This window comes from Tachysurus vachellii, chromosome 14 (assembly GCF_030014155.1).
Source record: "Tachysurus vachellii isolate PV-2020 chromosome 14, HZAU_Pvac_v1, whole genome shotgun sequence".
NCBI classification, from domain to species: Eukaryota; Metazoa; Chordata; class Actinopteri; order Siluriformes; family Bagridae; genus Tachysurus; species Tachysurus vachellii.
This window is the reverse complement of record NC_083473.1, coordinates 8543651-8561718: the sequence shown is the minus strand read 5'-3', so window position 1 is coordinate 8561718 and position 18068 is coordinate 8543651. Positions and strand designations below refer to the sequence as shown.

At 37.1% G+C, this 18068-nt stretch overlaps 1 protein-coding gene across 1 annotated transcript; it reads left to right on the top strand.

Moving 5' to 3' along the window:
- Window positions 1-223: 223 nt before the first annotated feature.
- smyd5 (SMYD family member 5) lies at window positions 224-15657 on the top strand. The gene is made up of 13 exons (XM_060887021.1): window positions 224-367; window positions 684-792; window positions 1164-1303; window positions 2084-2205; window positions 2760-2829; window positions 3092-3196; window positions 3292-3354; window positions 4368-4438; window positions 5987-6093; window positions 6290-6346; window positions 6461-6555; window positions 8137-8207; window positions 10551-15657. The coding sequence occupies exons 1-13, from the start codon at window positions 275-277 to the stop codon at window positions 10687-10689; spliced, it is 1242 nt and encodes a 413-aa protein (XP_060743004.1). The 5' UTR covers window positions 224-274; the 3' UTR covers window positions 10690-15657.
- The last annotated feature ends 2411 nt before the right edge of the window (window positions 15658-18068 follow it).

Below are 18068 nucleotides of genomic sequence, written 5' to 3'. Positions count from 1 at the left end.
CTCTCCTGTCACTGGTACTAACCGTGAATGTAATTTAATTTTCATGAAAAAAAATGTATCACTTTATAATTTAAAAAAACATAATTTAATAGTAGTTCAACTTATATATATGTTATATATATATATATATATATATATATATATATATATCTTATTCGCTTTTACAAAATAAAAAAATGCGACTGTTTTTATGTGTGACGTCAACACGCATCGAAGAAGAAAACGTCCGATTGGATAACCTCACAGAGTTCAAAGGTAACACGCATTTTACAACATGGCGGCCCCCTTGGATGACATGTTTTCGTGGTGCGGTGATCCCGGTAAAACTGCTAACCGTGTTGAAGTCCGATTTATCGACAACGTCAAGGTGTGTACCTGTTAAAAATGATCTGTTCTCAACATCCCGACTCTTTATTTTCCATGCGATTCGTTTTAAACGACTCTGTCTGCGCCTGCACTTGCATACCGGAGAGCTCTAGTTACTTTTCTAAACATAACGCTACATTTTGTGTGAGAATGTGACACCAATTTCATGCCAACCAACTATATTGATATTAAAGTGGTAGATGTGTATCATTTCTGGTTTAAATCGATGGGTGATGGAAGGCAGCTGGTTGCATTTGGTTGCAGGCCTGAGATACACAACATAAACCTTTAACACGGTTTCTGTGTTGATCTTTTAGGGTAAAGGACTGTTCGCCAAGAGACCGTTCAAAAAGGGCGAGACAATCTTTACTGAGCGTCCCCTTGTGTCTGCTCAGTTCTTGTGGAATGCTTTGTACAAGTATAAAGGTGAGCAGTTTTGTGGTGTTCGGCATCTCGCCAGTTGCCTCAGGAAGTCCAGTCAGGCTTGACAGTGTGGTTCTTCCTCGTTGTAACCTTTTTCCTAGATTAGTGATCGTCTACACATAATACTGATCCATTACTGATCATCTAATACACCAGCAGCTGTTCAGCCCAGAAACCAATATTCAGCATTAGTGTGTTGTATAAGTGGTGCATCTTTTAATGTAAGTTATAGTGTGTAAATCATTTTCTTTTTATTTTAGTACTACAAAATGTGGAAATGTTTAGGGGCAAATACTTATGCGTGCATGTAAAGCATATAAGTAAGAGGTGTGTGTGCTGGAGTTGTTTTGTTAATCAGTTTCTCCTTTCTGTAGCTTGTGAGTACTGTTTGCGTGCTCTGGAGACAGCAGAGGAAAACGCACGCAGGCTCAGCACTCTGCCTGCCCTCAGCCTGCCCCACCCTGAGCTGTGTAAAGTCCGGCCTGAGCTGCACCAGGCCTGCACTCACTGCCAGGTACCACATCATCATTCAGTTCTCCCTGTGTGTTTTGTATTCAGTCTTGGCTTCTCTCTGAAAATACAGGTCCTGTAGGATATCTTTATGAATCACATGTAAGAAAAACATATTATCGTATTAGATGACTAATTTCTCCTCAGATGTGGTCCAATAGAAGTTTAATTGCTCTGTTTTAAGAAGTTATTACATGCTAATATAACATGTAAAGACTGTAATGATCTTTACTTTTCTTGTCATTATTGTTGTTCTTGCATCTTTTTATTGGTAGTATTTATTTATTTTTTGTATTAGTAATAGGATATTAGGAAAGGCCTGTGTACATGTACATGTACAGACCTTTTTGGAGGTGGCATGTGGAAACAAACTGTTATGATATTAAATATAAATGATAGCTTCATGCATCACGCTGATGTTTGATGGCACTTTTACTGTTTAAATCAAGAATTGGTTTTGTTTCTTTATGCGACTTACTGAAAAGACACTGATATCCTATTAGGTATACACAGGAATCATATCTCTTACATCTTCATTATTTTACCCATCCTTGTGCATGAGCTTATCGACCTCAGCAAGCTGTAAAAAAACGTTTTTATATTTGTAATAATCTATATTATTAATCTATATTATATTATTAAATCTATATTATCAAGATTCAGATAGAAGAGCTGGAAGGGATGTATGCATGCCTTTACTCATCATGGTGTTGAACTGGCACTGGAGCTAAACAGCCTACAGCTGTGTTTATGGATTGTTTTGGTCTTTGCTGTGTTCTGTTAGATGATGTACTGTAGCAGCGAGTGCAGGCAGTCTGCATGGGATCAATATCACCGCGTCCTGTGTCTGGGCCCTTCACATCAAGATAACGATCATCCAATCAACAAGCTGCAGGATGCGTGGAGGTGAGACACAAGACTCTCATGTGTCTGCTTTAATCTTGTCCGTTTATGTATTCGCTACATCATTTTGTCTTTAGGTTGTAAATCTGCTCTAAGCAAGTTAAAAGATGAAGATGCAAATAACCAGGTTTTAATGCCGTGACCTAATGAAGCCTCTCAAAGAATCAGTCTCTTAATAATCAAATTAAAATAATCCAGGGAATAAACTTGCTGCCGTGAGAGATCCATCACGATTAGAGCTGCATGAGTGAGCATATTTTAATCAGTTCATCTGTTTTGTTTGTTTTTTTTGTTTTTTTTCCTCCTCTCTTAAACATAATCAGCTGCATTAGATCCTTGAATAACTGACACTTTAGTGATTATTAATCTGATGTATTAATTAAATTCCTATCTCTGTCTGTTTATATGTTAGATGTTATAACATAGAAATGGAGCATTAAAGATTTTGTATATTAGGAAAAAAATGTTGATCAAATATGCTCATAATCCTTAATCATTATGCTGATTAAACAAACACGATTCAATACTGAAATTCAAAATGTAAATTGTGTGTTTAGGAGTGCACACTATCCTCCAGAAACCTCCAGCATCATGCTAATGGCCAAAATGGTTGCAGTTGTCAAGCAGGTATTAATCTTTCTCTCTTTACTTCATCTTTAAAAGCTAACTCAGAGTAATAGCTCTGCTAATGGAAAGATTTAGTAAACTTTTTTGAATCTGTGCTGAGAGAATAGCTTTTACTAAATGATTAATCTGTTCACTTGTTAACTGGGCGAGTGCCTGAGAACGGCTTTGGCTCGAAGATTAGTCCATTTGCTGCATAATTTTAACCTTTTCTTCCAGTACTTGTTTTTTTTTTTCCTTTATGTTTATGTTGCCTGTTTATTAGGCTCAAGATAAGGGGCGCTGGCAGAGGCTGTTTTCTCACTTTTGCAGCCGTGCAGCTAACGAGCAGAAGGAAATAGCGCACAAACTTCTAGGAGAGAAGTTTCAGGTATTAGAGAGCGAGGGTGAACGCGTGAGAGCGTGAGCGCATGAGAGGGTGAGCGCACATCTAACTTTAACTGTTTTACTTTTTGTATCCCACAGGACCAGCTTGCATTGCTGCATAACCTTTTTACCACAGCACTCTATGATGATCACCTGAGTCAGGTCAGTGTATATCCTCTAGTGTGTACTGTATGTATAAGTGACGTGACATACGGCTAAGTATGGTGACCCATACTCGGAATTCGTTTTCTGCGTTTAACCCATCCAAAGTGCACACACACACCCAGTGGGCAGCCATTTATGCTGCAGTTGGGGGTTCGGTGCCTTGCTCAAGGGCACCTCAGTCGTGGCTGGCCCGAGACTCGAACCCACAACCTTAGGGTTAGGAGTCAGACTCTCTAACCATTAGGCCACGACTTCCCCAATTATATACAGAGTGTTCTCCTTTTCACTGCTTAATAGACTCATTTACACCAAATAACTCACTCCTGCTTTGAGTGCAAACAATTTAACCTTGAATAAATAATTAAAAATGTTTACAGGTAGCATTTACTGTGGATAAAAGTCTGTCTAATTCTTGATCTTGGATAAAGCATCATTTTTTAAAAAAAAGACTCTGATAATGTTATGTGAAAAATCTCCAATTATCCTTTTTTCTTTTGATGGAACAAATTAGAAGATTTTTGTAAAATAAATGAACCTTTTTAAGTGGTTTCATTTAAACGCTTAAATCGACGACATACGTATATATATATATATATATGCATGTATGTATGTATGTGTGTGTGTGTATATATATATATATATATATATATATATATATATATATATATATATATATATATATATATTTTAGATAGGAGTAGCAACTGTAAACGGCTGTATTGTTAATATCAGCATATCTATTAAAAATAGATATGGAGGTCGCGATATCGGTGTAACGGTCCTGAAAAGCTGTAAGAATACCAGCACAAAGCTGATAAATGGATCTAAGAATAGCAGTGTAACAGCTATAGAAGGATGTAGTAACAGTAATAATATAAGAGACATAAAACAACAAGTTATTCCTGTCCAACTGTAATAACAATATTAACGAATATAAAAGACTGTAAGTGTAATAACATGATTGAAGTGTGCATTGATAATTAATGAAGATAAATCTGTCCTCCTTTCAGTGGTTCACTCCAGATGGCTTTCGCTCTCTCTTCGCACTTGTTGGGACCAACGGGCAGGGCATCGGAACCAGGTTGGAACAGTGTTGTTAAATATTTATTCTGTAATATATAGTTTTGCTTTGAGAAGCAAATGGATTTCCCTGCATGTTATTTATCTAACACATAGTGGCCATCCAGCTCTTGGAAATCTTTAATCCTGACTTGGGGTGTGATGACGTACAGGGATTAAGGATTTGTGATGCAGTTACAGTATTTAAATTATACCATGTTGATTTAATGATGCACATTATTTCACAAAGACATATCCTATGAACCATGCTAAAAGATTTACATTTAGAACAAAATCAATAAGGATTACTTTTCTTATACTTTGGTGATGTACCACGTTAAAAAAAAAGTTATGGAACAACAAAGTCCATGTTGTAGGGTAATAGGATAAAAGTTGAACACCAGTACTTTAGGAAATCAAAAGATTTCTTTTAAGATGTATTTAGATAACGATCATCCTAATGCCGCCGTTGCCTAAATTCGGAAATGGTTCATTTTAGCTAGGAATAAGAATCTGTACACATGCCTTGGGTTATGTTTTTCTGTCTGTATTTCTTTTTTCCTGGGAGTTTGTTGAAAGCAAAAAGAAAATAAAGTGAATCAAAAGAAATGGCACAATCCTGCAGACTTATTAAATGCACAAATATTGTATTCAAAACAATATTCTGAAAAAAATGAACCCCTCCATATTTGAGCTCAGTCCAAGCAGAATGCTAATAAAGGAACAAAACCCTTAGGGTGTGAGCTGTTCTACAGAAATAATCAGCAACAGGGTGGTTACAGGTACAGCGCTTCCAAGGAAAAACAGAATATTTGTGCATTGTTTTATATATATATTATATATTTATATTTATATCATATATTTATATATATATATATATATTATATATTTTATATATATATTATATAAATTAGTTTTTATATATATATATATATATATAGAAAATGCTGGAAATTCTATCAATTTATAGTTATTTTTAATGATGTATCACAGGCACATTTCTGTTTTTATTTATTTGTTTATTTATTTGTTTTTTCTTTTTTTCTTTCTGTCTCTCTTCAAAGCAAATTAGAGAAAAATCGTTAATCACATTAAAGCCATCCACTTTTCTGACGATTTAGACGTCTGGGAAAGTCTTTTATTTCACCAAATCGACGACATCTATGAGAAAACTTCAACATATCAACTGTACACTTTTTTTTTTTTTTTTTTATTCTAAATCTGTTTCTATGGAGCATCTTTTGTGTAAATGGTTAAAAATATAAACCTGGGGTTTGTCTTGCAAGCCATGTGTTTAATTGCAAAAATCAAGAATTATGCTGCAATTACAATGAAAATTAAATTCAGAATTCTACTGAAATTAGAATGTAACTCCAACGTCGTACAAGTATAACAAATAATGGAGATATTTTAACATTTTCACTGTGATCAAAATTTTGGTCGTACCTACTATACAAGTGTCCCACTATAAGGAAGCCAATCAGAAATGAGTATTTACTCTTGCTATGGTATAATGTGACAAGGAAGACTATTAGTTTGCATTTCTAATTGCTGCTTGTTGTTGGTTCAGTTCTCTTAGCCAGTGGGTTCATGCTTGTGATGCACTGGAGCTTCCTCACCAGCAGAGGGAGCAGCTGGATGCCTTTATTGACCAGTTATACAAGGACATTGATAAAGGTCACTTTTCCTTCAAATACGTTTAAATATACGCAACACCCCACTGTGTTGTAAATGTGAAACGATCGACGCACTCACTACTTCTGATTCCCAAACTACGTTTGAAATATACGTATTGATCTAGTGAAATGTGAAATAGGGTTGATGGATGAAAGGTTTTCCACAGACTGTCATTTTCTTTTTGCTCGTCTTACAGAAACGGGCGACTTCCTCAACTGTGAAGGATCCGGTCTCTTCCTTCTCCAGAGCTCATGTGAGAATAACGCTGAACGTTTTTGCAATTTACTCCTCTTTACCTTATACAAACATTTATTGTAAGCGTTAAGACATGGAAAGATCACTTCCAGTGATATGCTTTGTCGTCAAGGTAACCACAGTTGCATACCGAATGCGGAAGCATCCTTCCCTGACAACAACTTCCTGCTTCATCTGAGCGCCCTGAGTGACATCAGCCCTGGCGAGGTCAGAGTGGGAAGGGGTGTGGCTTAACATGGGATATACTCCACTGTAAGGGAGGTATTCGTTTTCAGACACTTCAGTTTTGTTGTGTACTTCAGTGTTTTGTTGTCCCAGATGTAACGTGGAGTGGATTATTATAGTTCTATATTTGTGCATCTAAGTGAAGGTTTATATAATTTTAGGCCTTGGTATTGTAAGGAGCAAAATCTCATGTTACCATATCTCCCTTTTCCTAGTGGATGTTTGTGAAGGATGACTCGTCTGTGTTTTGAAATATTGGTACATTTGTACATCAATAGCTGAAATCCTGTGCAAAACCTATTATTAGTAGAAAATTATATTAGAGTGCCAAGAAACCATCAATATAAACGACGGGGTGAATTATGAATGGTTGTTGCTATTCTTATTCTGATGCTTGTGGGTGAAAATCATTCTTGATAAAAGCGCTCTGTGTCTGTCAGTGGCAGCGTCCGAGCTGGATGGTTCACGCAGCCTTGACTCACACGACCCGTGTGTTCTTTTCACACATTTACTCATCGTTCATTTAGTCATTTGGAAATGAATATTTTGTATGCAGCATTAAACATCTAGGACTAATTTCAAAGCTTTTGTACGTCGTTCCTTCGTTTTTCTCTTTTGTTAACTCTTTGTGCTTCACTTGTGTGTGTGTGTGTGTGTGTGTGTGTGTGTGAGGTCATGTGATTTGTCATAAAAGCTTTCTGTTGACTTTGGGCATTAATTATTATGCTTGTGTCATAAAAGTTACACTCAGTTCTTTCTGGTGCAAGTTAGCAATAAACAATGCATATATGGTTTTATTAAAAAATATATATATATATATTATATAATATAAAAATGTTTATATACACACAAGATATATAATAAAATATTTATAATATATCATACTTGTATTTTAAGATAACCACAAAAGCATTCTTTAACCAGGGTGCCAATATTTTTTGCGGCACAACAAAAACGCTTCATAGGTTAATAGTATTGTACAAAGAATGATCCATTTATAGACTCCTTATAAATGAACCTCATCTTGGCCAAAGGTTATGCATGACTAATTGCATTTAAAATTTTTATCTAGAAAGTTAATGGGTATTTTTTTTTATATTGGGCAGTAATTCTGTAATTGAGAAAAATGCTTAAAGAAAGCAGATGTTTGGTGTTAATGTGTTCATGTTTCGTGTGTGTGTGTTGTAAATATTCAGATTTTGAATACATATCTCTGACAATATAATTTTTTTGTATTGATTACATGTGGCATGTCCGACAGATGTGCTGTGTTTTTTTTTTTTTTTTTTTTTTTTTTTTTTTTTTCTTCTCCTTGCATCCTCCACCTTACATGATTAAATCCTTCCATTCATTGTGATTCAGGTCAGCTCAGATCAGCTCACAGTCAAATAAATACGCCTGTGTTCTCGGCTTATATGTGAGCTGTAACCGAAGGCTGATGGCTGTGGAAATCCCTTTATGGCTTCTTACCATCTGAGTTAACTTTGACTTAAGTTCTAGATCTAGTTAGTAATTGACTGGAACTCTGTTCTTACTGAAGTCTTTATTTTTGGCTTTCTGTAGGAAATCTGCATCAGCTACTTGGACTGTTGCCAACGAGACAGGAGTCGTCATAGCCGGCACAAGATCCTGAGGTGATGAATGTTTACAGCTTGTTTAAGAATTCATACGTCCCATCAGAAGGGATCAATTCCGGTGCAGCAGCATTGTGTTAGTGAGAACACAGGAACAGGGATTAGTCCTGGACCTCTGCTCTTTATTGATCACCTTCCTACCTATTCACTGTTTATGATGGAAGAAACTAAGACAGGTTTGTTTGAAAATTCCATTTGATTAAAGGCAAATTCTGTTTTCCCCCTGCGAGATGTCTCACTTTGACTTCAAACACCTCTACTGCTGACTCCAGCTGTGGGGCTGAAGCAATTCAGACTGCTTTATTACTGATGATTCATGTGTTTGCAGGTTTTGTGAAACCTTCAGGAAGTATGAAGTTGTAATAAATTAGAAATGCATTCTCACTTGTGAGCTGTTTCTTAATTGAATAAACTGTATGTAGCCAGTGTCCACATTATTAAGATATTGCTGGCTGGCATCTTTTATTTGCTCTCGATGTGTCTAGACAAACTTATAGCAGGAGAGTTATAGTAGTATAGTATAGCTTACTAGTTTCTATCTCATATACTTGTGCTGAAAAGCCAACTTGAGCCTTAGCAGATGTGTGTAGTGCAGCAGGTTGTGGGATTCTAAACAAGTAGCGCACAGTATATTTACAGCAGTTAAGAGGTGCTTACTGAACATCATATTCCAGATTTAGTCCCCATTTCCTGTTATAATAACCTTCACTTTTATGGGAAGGCTTTCCACTCGATGTTGGAGCAGGACTGTGGGGATTTGTGTTCATTCAACCACAAGAGCATTAGTGAGATCAGGCACCGATGTAGGGTTAGGAGGTCTGGGGTGCAGTCAGTGTTTCAGTTTATTACAAAGCTGTTTGCTGGTTTCATGAGTCTTCGTGGAGCTTGTTTTGTGCCCAGGGGCTTTGTCATGCTATTAGGTTTATCAAGCTACAGCATACGACATAGTATGCATTTATGTGTTTTAAACATTTTTCAACAGTTTGGAGACACAACTGGTTATATAAGTGGTAGCTCAGTGGTTAAGGCATTGGATTAGTGCTCTCAAGGTTGAGAGTTCAATTCCCAGGTCCCCCCAAGCTGCCACTGCTGGCCCCTTGTGCAAGGCCCTTAACCCTCAATTGCTCAGCTGTATAAATGAGATTAATAAGTCGCTCTGGATAAGGGCGTTTGCCAAATGCCAGAAATGTACGTGTAAAACGCATGTGGATGCGATGGTCTATAAACCTCTGGCCAGTTTATGTAGCAAATTATTTTTTTTCCCCCAGCAGTCAGTTAGGAGTAGGGTTTATGTCTGTGGCATGCATATACAGTATGAGTAAAACAATAATGAACATTTCAGACATGTCAGTTTCTGTTCTTCACGCATTCTTTAAAAAGACCTGAAATGAGCCTGAAGTTTTATCTACCCTGGCAATATGGCAATAAGGTATTGATATCTTCAAACTATATCACTACTTTTGAGCATCGATATCTCTGCCAGATCATAAGTTCAAATCCCAGTGATGCCACAACTATCCATGGCTGCAAAACTGAGCTAGTTTGGAAAGATTCTTTGATGTGTCTGGGTGAGAAGGATTGCATTCCCCTCTCCTGTCCAATAGAATAACTCAAGGCAATCACTGGCATCTTTCAGGGGTATGGTAGAGGGCAATTGGCTGAGCTGTGACCGGCAGTTTGAGATGTGAGCAGCAGTTTGAGAAGATGTGGAGACAAAGCTGCACATGTCTAAGAAGCATGTTCTAGTCCTCAGTCTTCTCAATTGGTAGCTGCAATCCAAGAAAGAAGAACGAGCAGGCTGGCCAGAAGTTACAATGAAAAAAATTGGTTTAAAAATTGGGAAGTATAATAAAAAAAAAGAGGGTACATTCTGAACATTTCCTGATTCAAAATTGAGTTGGATTAATCATTATTATTAAGTATAAGACTCCACAGAGAGCATTTGTGTGTGTGTGTGTGTGTGTGTGTGTGTGTGTGTGTGTGTGTGTGTGTGTGTGAGAGAGTGTGTGTGTGAGAGAGAGACAGGAAAAAATGAAAGTGTGTGCGTGCGCAGACACATAATGTGATTTTCAATTTAGTTATAATCGTAGCCACTCAACTTTTGCATGAAAAGATAAATATTGATCTAAAATATAATAGCAATAGTGCTCTGATGGTGATAGTATCAGATTAATACATCTAGATAAACCTTCAATTTTTTCCAAGAGCTCTAAATTCAGGCTTCTTATGTCCAAGTTATTTGGTGAGCTATTTATTTGATCTTTTTTGCTTGAGTATGATGATGCCTGCAGCAATACTAAAAACCTTACAGACATGTTGTCTTTTCTTGTGTCACTCTTTCAGAGAGAACTACCTGTTCGTGTGCTCATGTCAAAAGTGTGTGGCCCAGATGGATGATACGGACGTGACCTCTGAGGAGGAGGACGAGGGGGAAGGAGAGACTGAAGGGGACGAAATGGAGGACGAGATGACAGACGTGTGATGACGTTTCGGTTTTTGGGTTTCACCACCACCACCCCCAAACCATTTCATACCTGTCTTCTTGTGGACGTTTACTCCTTCATATCATCATAATGAAAAGCACTCGGGTCACCATAACGAACCTGCAGCTCTGTTCATGCAATAGGAGAGTAAGCTCTTGGCTATGCAAAGTGTTTTGTCTCACTTTTACACCTTTAATTACCATCACATTAGTGGTGCCAGGAATGCTTCCATTTCCATTTTTTCAGACTGATTCATTTTACCTTGATATATAAAAAAAAAACATATTGTAACGCATTTCATCTATGCACTTACATTTTTGATATGTGATGATGTTCTAACACAGCATGAAGTCTTTGAAAGACAAAATCCACATTTCATCAGCCTTTCTGGACTGTAGACATAACAAACCCATGCAATGTCTGCACCAATATTTTTGTTTACTTGGCCAAAAAAACAGTCTGCTTTTGCTGAAAGGAGGTAGGGTGTCTTTTTAACCTTCTTAAACTCACTGAATCTGTCAGTTCCTTCAGACGTCTATTGCTCAATCTCATTACTACGGTGCCCTCCAGGATTATTGGCATCCTTCATAAAAATAAACCAAAAAAAAAAAAAAAAAACCTTTTTGCACAGTAAATCAAAATTTCCACTCAAACAACAGGAAGAACTATTTACCTTTGTTCAGACAGTAAGGATTCTTTAAAAAAAATGCAAACCAATTGTTATTCTTCATATTTTTTTCCTCTCATTTTTTCGCAGTTCCCCAGGAATACTGTTGTGAATAATACACGAATATAAAATAAAACACGAATAATGTCGTGTTTCTGTGCAATAAGAATTCTACCCCAGAGAAACAAAGTATTGTTAAACTCCTTACCTAAAATTCCCAAACCTTATTATTGGGAAGAAACCAAAGATCTAGATAAGACATTCACCTACACACCGACACCCCACACACTGATGAGGATGATGAAGGATCTAATAGTAATATTGTGTTTCCTAACAACACAAAGTAAGTGTTGTGTTATGAGAAGAAAAGCCTTCCAAATTTGTTAGATATTCCAGCAAGCATCTCAGAGCTGGTGTTCTCTTAAGGGTAGAGTCACTTATTAATTCTAAGGGTACTGATCATTTTGTAAACCAATGTTTTGTGGCACTACTTTAATATAGTTTCCATGTATATATACTTTAATATACATTTCCATGTTGTTTATATATATACATTTATCTTGTTTTTTTTTTTTTTTTTTTTATGGGAGGGTGCCAGAAATTATGGACGACACCGGATGTATGTTTCTCGTTTGTTCCGCTGTAGTTCTTGAATCAGTTTACTAAATGAATTTCTGCTAATTCTATGCTATAAAAGTAAATGTAAGTGAATAACTCCTTATAATATCCAGATAGTCATTAAGGAGTTTATCAGTGAGACTTAACAGTAAATAACTGCAGTTCTGCCAGTGCTGACAACCTGAACGAGTCTGTAGTTAACAGCAGGGTTTAGCTGATCTACAGTTGTTTCAGGTATGCAGCATTAGTTTCACTACATTAACTGCCAAGCAGATGCATTTTGCCTCAGGATTTTTTTTTTTTTTTTTGATGTTGAGCGAGGAGTCACCACAGCATCGCAGGAGGTAGGAAAACACCTCCGATTGCATTTTTCCACCTCTTGTCATAATCCCCCAGCATTTAATACAGTCATCTTGTATTTATGAAATTCGCTTTGGGAACTTTCTCACTTTCTCTCTATCGTGCACAGCGTTCTTGACAAATCCTGTCAGCTTCATCAACATCATGCCAGAACAATTCAACATCGCGAGCGGCAGATGCTGAATTATCATAACTGGAGATCTTTGAAATGCAATAATAATCGTGTGATGACTTGAGCGTGATCAGTACACGAAAGGAAACGTTTCTTGAACAATCTGGGACCACCAGTGCTTTTTATCTTGCTGAAACCACAGACCAGATAATGAGTAGATTAGCATTCATTAGTTCAACATCCACCTCCTCGAGATGTGTGTGTGTGTGTATATATATATATACACGCACACGCACGCACACACTTTCTATTTGTTCTGCCATCAGGATTTGAGCAGATAAATTCTCAGAGCCTGAGCACTGGCCTGCGATCAGGTTTTGCTTCAGCTATCATAATGAATACGGTTTCTATGGACACATCCGTAAGACGTTCAGGAAGATGACACTTAAGGACAAAAACTTGTGCTATGTTATGCATACAAAGCTCTTCATAACAGATGACAATAAACTTACAGGAGCACTTAAAAATTTGTCATCCTGTCATGTACGGTTGACAAATCACTTAAGTAAAATGAATTAAGATTGATAGAAGGTTACACTGTAAGATAATATAGGAAGTGACATTTTGCCCAGTCAGGTTAATTAGAAGCTATGTGAGTTGATTTAGGTGTTAAGTTACCTTGACACATCTTGTTCATATGGTCCATCTCTCATACCATGCCATGTAGATCAGCTGTTCAACATATGTTGATCCTCATAAAGTCCTCATTCACAATTCCATACAATTTAAATTACACAGAAATACTAGTTCTCTTTATCTGGAGGGACCCCTGTATCATGAACATTTTTTTATTTTTTATTTTCAGTACAAGAGGAGCAGCAGTCAGGGCAGTTAATCATTAACATATGTTAGGCTAGTTTAAAAAGTTGACAAAGTCTGACAAGCGAGATATTTTACAGTAAGTAATAATGCAGACAACGTGCCTGTGATGTACAGAACCGTTTCTAGCTTCATGTTTACAGAGAGCTTTAAGTAGCCACTTTAAAAGTAGCCAAAGTAAGCAAGTAAATTAATATTAACTGTAAACAATGCATGCATTCATAAAGTGACACTGGGAGATATTTAAGCAATATGACAAAAGCAAGAGTGCAGGTTTACCGAATATTAGCACAACTTTGATTCGCCATAGATAATCACAGCCGTGTCTATATTCTGTATAACTGCCAAGTTGCGAGTACAATATTGCTTTTATATAACAGTTGCTTAATCAAGAAATGAATATTGAGTCAGTGAAATTCTGGAAAGAATATGGCTAAAATTAGAAATAGATATCAGAGAATATTTATATTACATCATTTTCTAGCTAGCACATTGAGTTGTACCTTCCAATTAAATGTAATTGCTGTAGAATTTCTGTCCACTCTTTAACTAACAAGCTTTCTTTTTTCAATCCATCACTTAACGTTCCTAAAAAAAAGTTTGCTATATCCGGTCATGATTTCTTTCACACCACTTTAGCAACTGTTTTTTAACTAGGAAGTGGAATTCTACATGGCGAACGTAAAGGAGCAGAGTGATTTACAGTGAAAAGCCTCGCTCAGGTTATAGGAAATATACTGTAGGCACTCTTGAAAACCATTCAACCAATTAAGTTAGTGAACTGGAGTTAGCTGTTGTATAAGATATATTACAAATACTAAGTGAAGCAAAGGTGGATTTTTGAGATATAGTAGTAGTGAAAGGAAGCAAACCTGCTGTATTGAACCCAGTTAGATGAAGGTACACCTGAAACCACTAAAAACAAGCTGCTCGGATGTATGATGTATGAGTGTATGTTGTCATGTGTCTACTCCCTATTACATTCTTACTCAGTGCATTCATTAGGTAGTTTCCTGTAAAACAAGTCACATGTGACAGAACCTTGACCATTTAGTTTGAGGCTATGATGTTTTTAATGTCGTCCTGCCCCACTAAAATATGTGGTCATAAGCCATTGCTGACTTGACATCAAAACGGACAGATGGTGCCTGTTGAAAAAGCTTTGAAAAAGGCTTCCATTAGATGTCACGAACTGTTTACAGAAGAACAAGAGTTACTTTAGCCATGTGACACATGATTATTTTTATCTTTACATATCTATCTTTTTTTAAATAAAACAATGTTTTTCAAATTTAGAGAAAAATGACAAAAATATTTGTTAAATGATTATAAAATGTGGCCACACAATTTCCACAATAATAACACTCTATTATACAGAAATATTGAGAAGAAAGGTGCACAACATTATAGTTTGGGTTTCAACGGGTTAAGAATGTTTTTTTTTTTTTTTTTTTTTTTTTTTTTTTTTTTTTTTTTTTGCTTTAAAAAAAAACGTTAGAAGGGAAATTTTGACTTTCCATGTACATATTCAGTACATGCTGCATCTGCAAACAAGGTCTTGGCTAAAAGCCGTTGATTGTTATTTCTGGCGAATGGGAGTGAAATGTGAACCCTACATCCTGTAAGAGGACAAAATTGGAAAAGATATGAAGGAGGAAGTATGGACACCTGGGGCTGTGTCTGAGAGGAATAACCTCTGAGCTCAGGCCAACAGAGTTGCACTGGCAGAAACTGCCTGCTGTGAATGCAGCCACACAACGGCTTCCCTTCAACATGGCCACATGGCCGCGTTAGAGAGGTCGAAGTGCCTGCCCTGGGAGGAAAGAGCCCTATAGAGATGCCCGATTGAAGATGGTGGAGGGGGAGGGCTACATGCACACAACTAGAATGAAGCACAGTTGTAATGACTGAGAAAAAGGAGCTTTTATTATATCAAACTGAGGTCATGAGGAATCCGCATTCACATTTGCAAATGAACGCTGAGTGTTAAATGGCAGCAACGAAAACAAGGCATGTTATGATCATCGCAAACACACGCAGGGCAAATGAAAGAACCCAATTTGCATCTTGTGATTAAAAAGGTTGGGATGATGTTTAAGCATATTTGACATTCAGAGGTGAAACTTGACTGCATTTAGGAAAGAGAGCAATTCTGGCTTAATATTTGGTTGTTTACAGTTTGTCACAATGTTAATAGCTCTCATTTGAGCGCTCCAGTTGATTTGCACACAGCATGTTTACGTTTTTTGCGATTACTTATTACTGCATTAGCTCCTGTCATTCAGTCCATGGTTCACTGAAACAACACCAATAAAGACAACTGCAAAACTCCTTTGCTCAGTGGTGTGTTGTTGTCTTTCGTGACATGGCTTACTGTTCCTTGAGGGCATTTCATTGTGTTAAAATGCTTTTCCCCCCCATTTTTTCTTTATTGTATTCTCTAGTTTGTGTACCCTGCTTGCTCAAAAATAGGTCATAATACTTGGTGAAAAACTGCAGTCCCCTGTGGAGGACCTTTTTCTACAGCTAGTTGACAAGATAAATAGGTAGGATTTATGGGAAGATTTTTATATCATAAAGTGTGTACACAATCGATTTGAGTACAGCTATAAACAATGATTCAATCATCTAGTCCTGGCCAGAGCTGATGGTAATGTGCAGCTTCCACTTATTTAGTTAGCATGCTTGCCTTAAAAATAGAGTTTCCTTGTCTAGATATAAGTAATTAGTATTATCAATAATCCCAAGTTATGTTTTTCTTTGAGGAGTAGGATTTGGAGTTGATTCTCTGAGTCGACTTCATGCGTACTTTCTGAGTGAGTCAAACATTTCCAAACATCAAACATCTTCCCTAGCTCCCAGTTGATAATAAACAGAAATTGTGAAGTAAAAGCGCGTTTCAAAAGACAATTTTGCTGTATTCATTATGATTGTTCAAGTTGTCATGATGAACTAAATGAAAGTTCATGAAATGAACTAAAATCCTAAGTTCTCTTGGTTCATGTTTGAGCCAAGTCTTTGTGTGTGTGTCTGCTTTGAAAATATGGTTCAAAATGCCAGATAATATGGGTCTCCTCAGTTCTGTTATGAAACACCAAGCTCCTAAATTACTTCAAGTAGCACTGAGCTGTGTTATTAAATGCATAAATGGAGTGTGAGAGAGCTGTGGTTTTAACCTCCTGACACAGAGTGATGTAAGCTTATTTGTATACCACAGTCGCCACATTTGTATGTATAACAAATGAGTGACCTGGTTCGTTGGGAAAGTTTTCTCAAGTAGAAATGCACGACATGTGGAAGCAGTCAGCATTAAACTATCCAGATCAGTTGCTCAAAAGCCCTCGAGCTGAAGCCATAAACCTGTATGATGGACTGCTCCTGCCCAGATGGCCTGATGGAGGGCTCGTTTGCTCTGTTTTCCCCAGAACCCAGTCGAAATAAACACAGAATCTACTAAGCTATAATTCCAGTATAAATGTCCTGCAGTTCAGTAACACAGTTTCACGTTCAGATGGAACGTTCTAATTTTCTGAAAAGTTCAACAAACCATTTCCCTTAGTGCAAGTCAAATGGTGGACATTTGTCAAACTGGTCCCCATAAGAAAAAGACCCACCTGAGCTCCTCAGTGCACAGAGCATTTCCCTTTGTTCAGTGATGAATGACAGGCATGTAACTGAACTCCCACTATTTTTTATATGCAGATATAACAAACTAATCCACATGTGGCTCTTTGTGCTGTTTGTTCCCAGCAGCGATCATACTGCATGTTTTCAACATCCCACATGGATTTCCAGCTTCTTATTAATTATTCTATCCACTCACTAGTGCCTCAAGACCTTTGGGATATGTTGACATTTGCTAAACTTGGCCAACCCTATCCAATTCTGAGGCTAAGACAATCAAAATAAAGCCATGCTTCGTTCCACGAAGGAAACGGCATGCGCCTACAGAGATGATTTCAGCCTTGCAGACCAAGCCAAATCTGTAGCTCTGTACCCTGAATCTTAAATACAGGCGACAGAGATGTGCTGGTCATTCTTCTTTCTTTCTATTTGCTTATCTCGTTCTCTAATTCTCTTCTGCACATCCCTTGTTAGTACAATGCTGATGCTTTTTTCCAGCTTGGCATTTCAAAATGGCCAGGACAAAAGAAGGAACAGTGTGCAATTATGTTTTACCAATGCTGGAGTCAGAATGCTTAGATGTCTGGCAAGATATTCTGCCAAGATAGGCTCTTTTTTTTTTTTTTTTTTTTTTTTCAGTTCGTAGAGCTTGTTTTGCATCCAGAGGGCAAGTTTTTTGATAGCTGCACTTTAGACAAAAGGTCATATTCATGAAGAAGTTATTTGAGAAATTTTTTGTGAATACCACAAAATGAACATGATACCACAATGTGACAAGCGCAGAGATTTCATCCATGCATATCAGCCATTTCACAGCTCAGTTCTCTGCCTGAAATGACATAAATGACCAATTTAATAGATGTCACCCTCTAATGAACAACTTATTAATGGCTTTGTTTGCCTAAATGTAGAATCACAAAAATAATCTCCAGCACTGCTGGATGCAGACTACAGCTGATCATGAACATTGGTATTCAATTGTGGTCTAGGAAATAAAGGCAAACAATAGTGTTGTATGAGCCGGCTGTATGAATTCTGAATGCTTACACTCATTAAACTGAAAGGATCTTTGAAACTAACAGGCAAGAGATTAAAGCCTAATCTCCAGTGTGATGATA

Coding starts and splice junctions, on each gene's coding strand:
- smyd5 (XM_060887021.1), top strand. CDS start 275: ATGGCGGCCCCCTTGGATGACATGTTTTCGTGGTGCGGTGATCCCGGT. Junction 368..683: donor GATTTATCGACAACGTCAAG/GTGTGTACCTGT, acceptor TTGATCTTTTAG/GGTAAAGGACTGTTCGCCAA. Junction 2,206..2,759: donor AAGCTGCAGGATGCGTGGAG/GTGAGACACAAG, acceptor TTGTGTGTTTAG/GAGTGCACACTATCCTCCAG.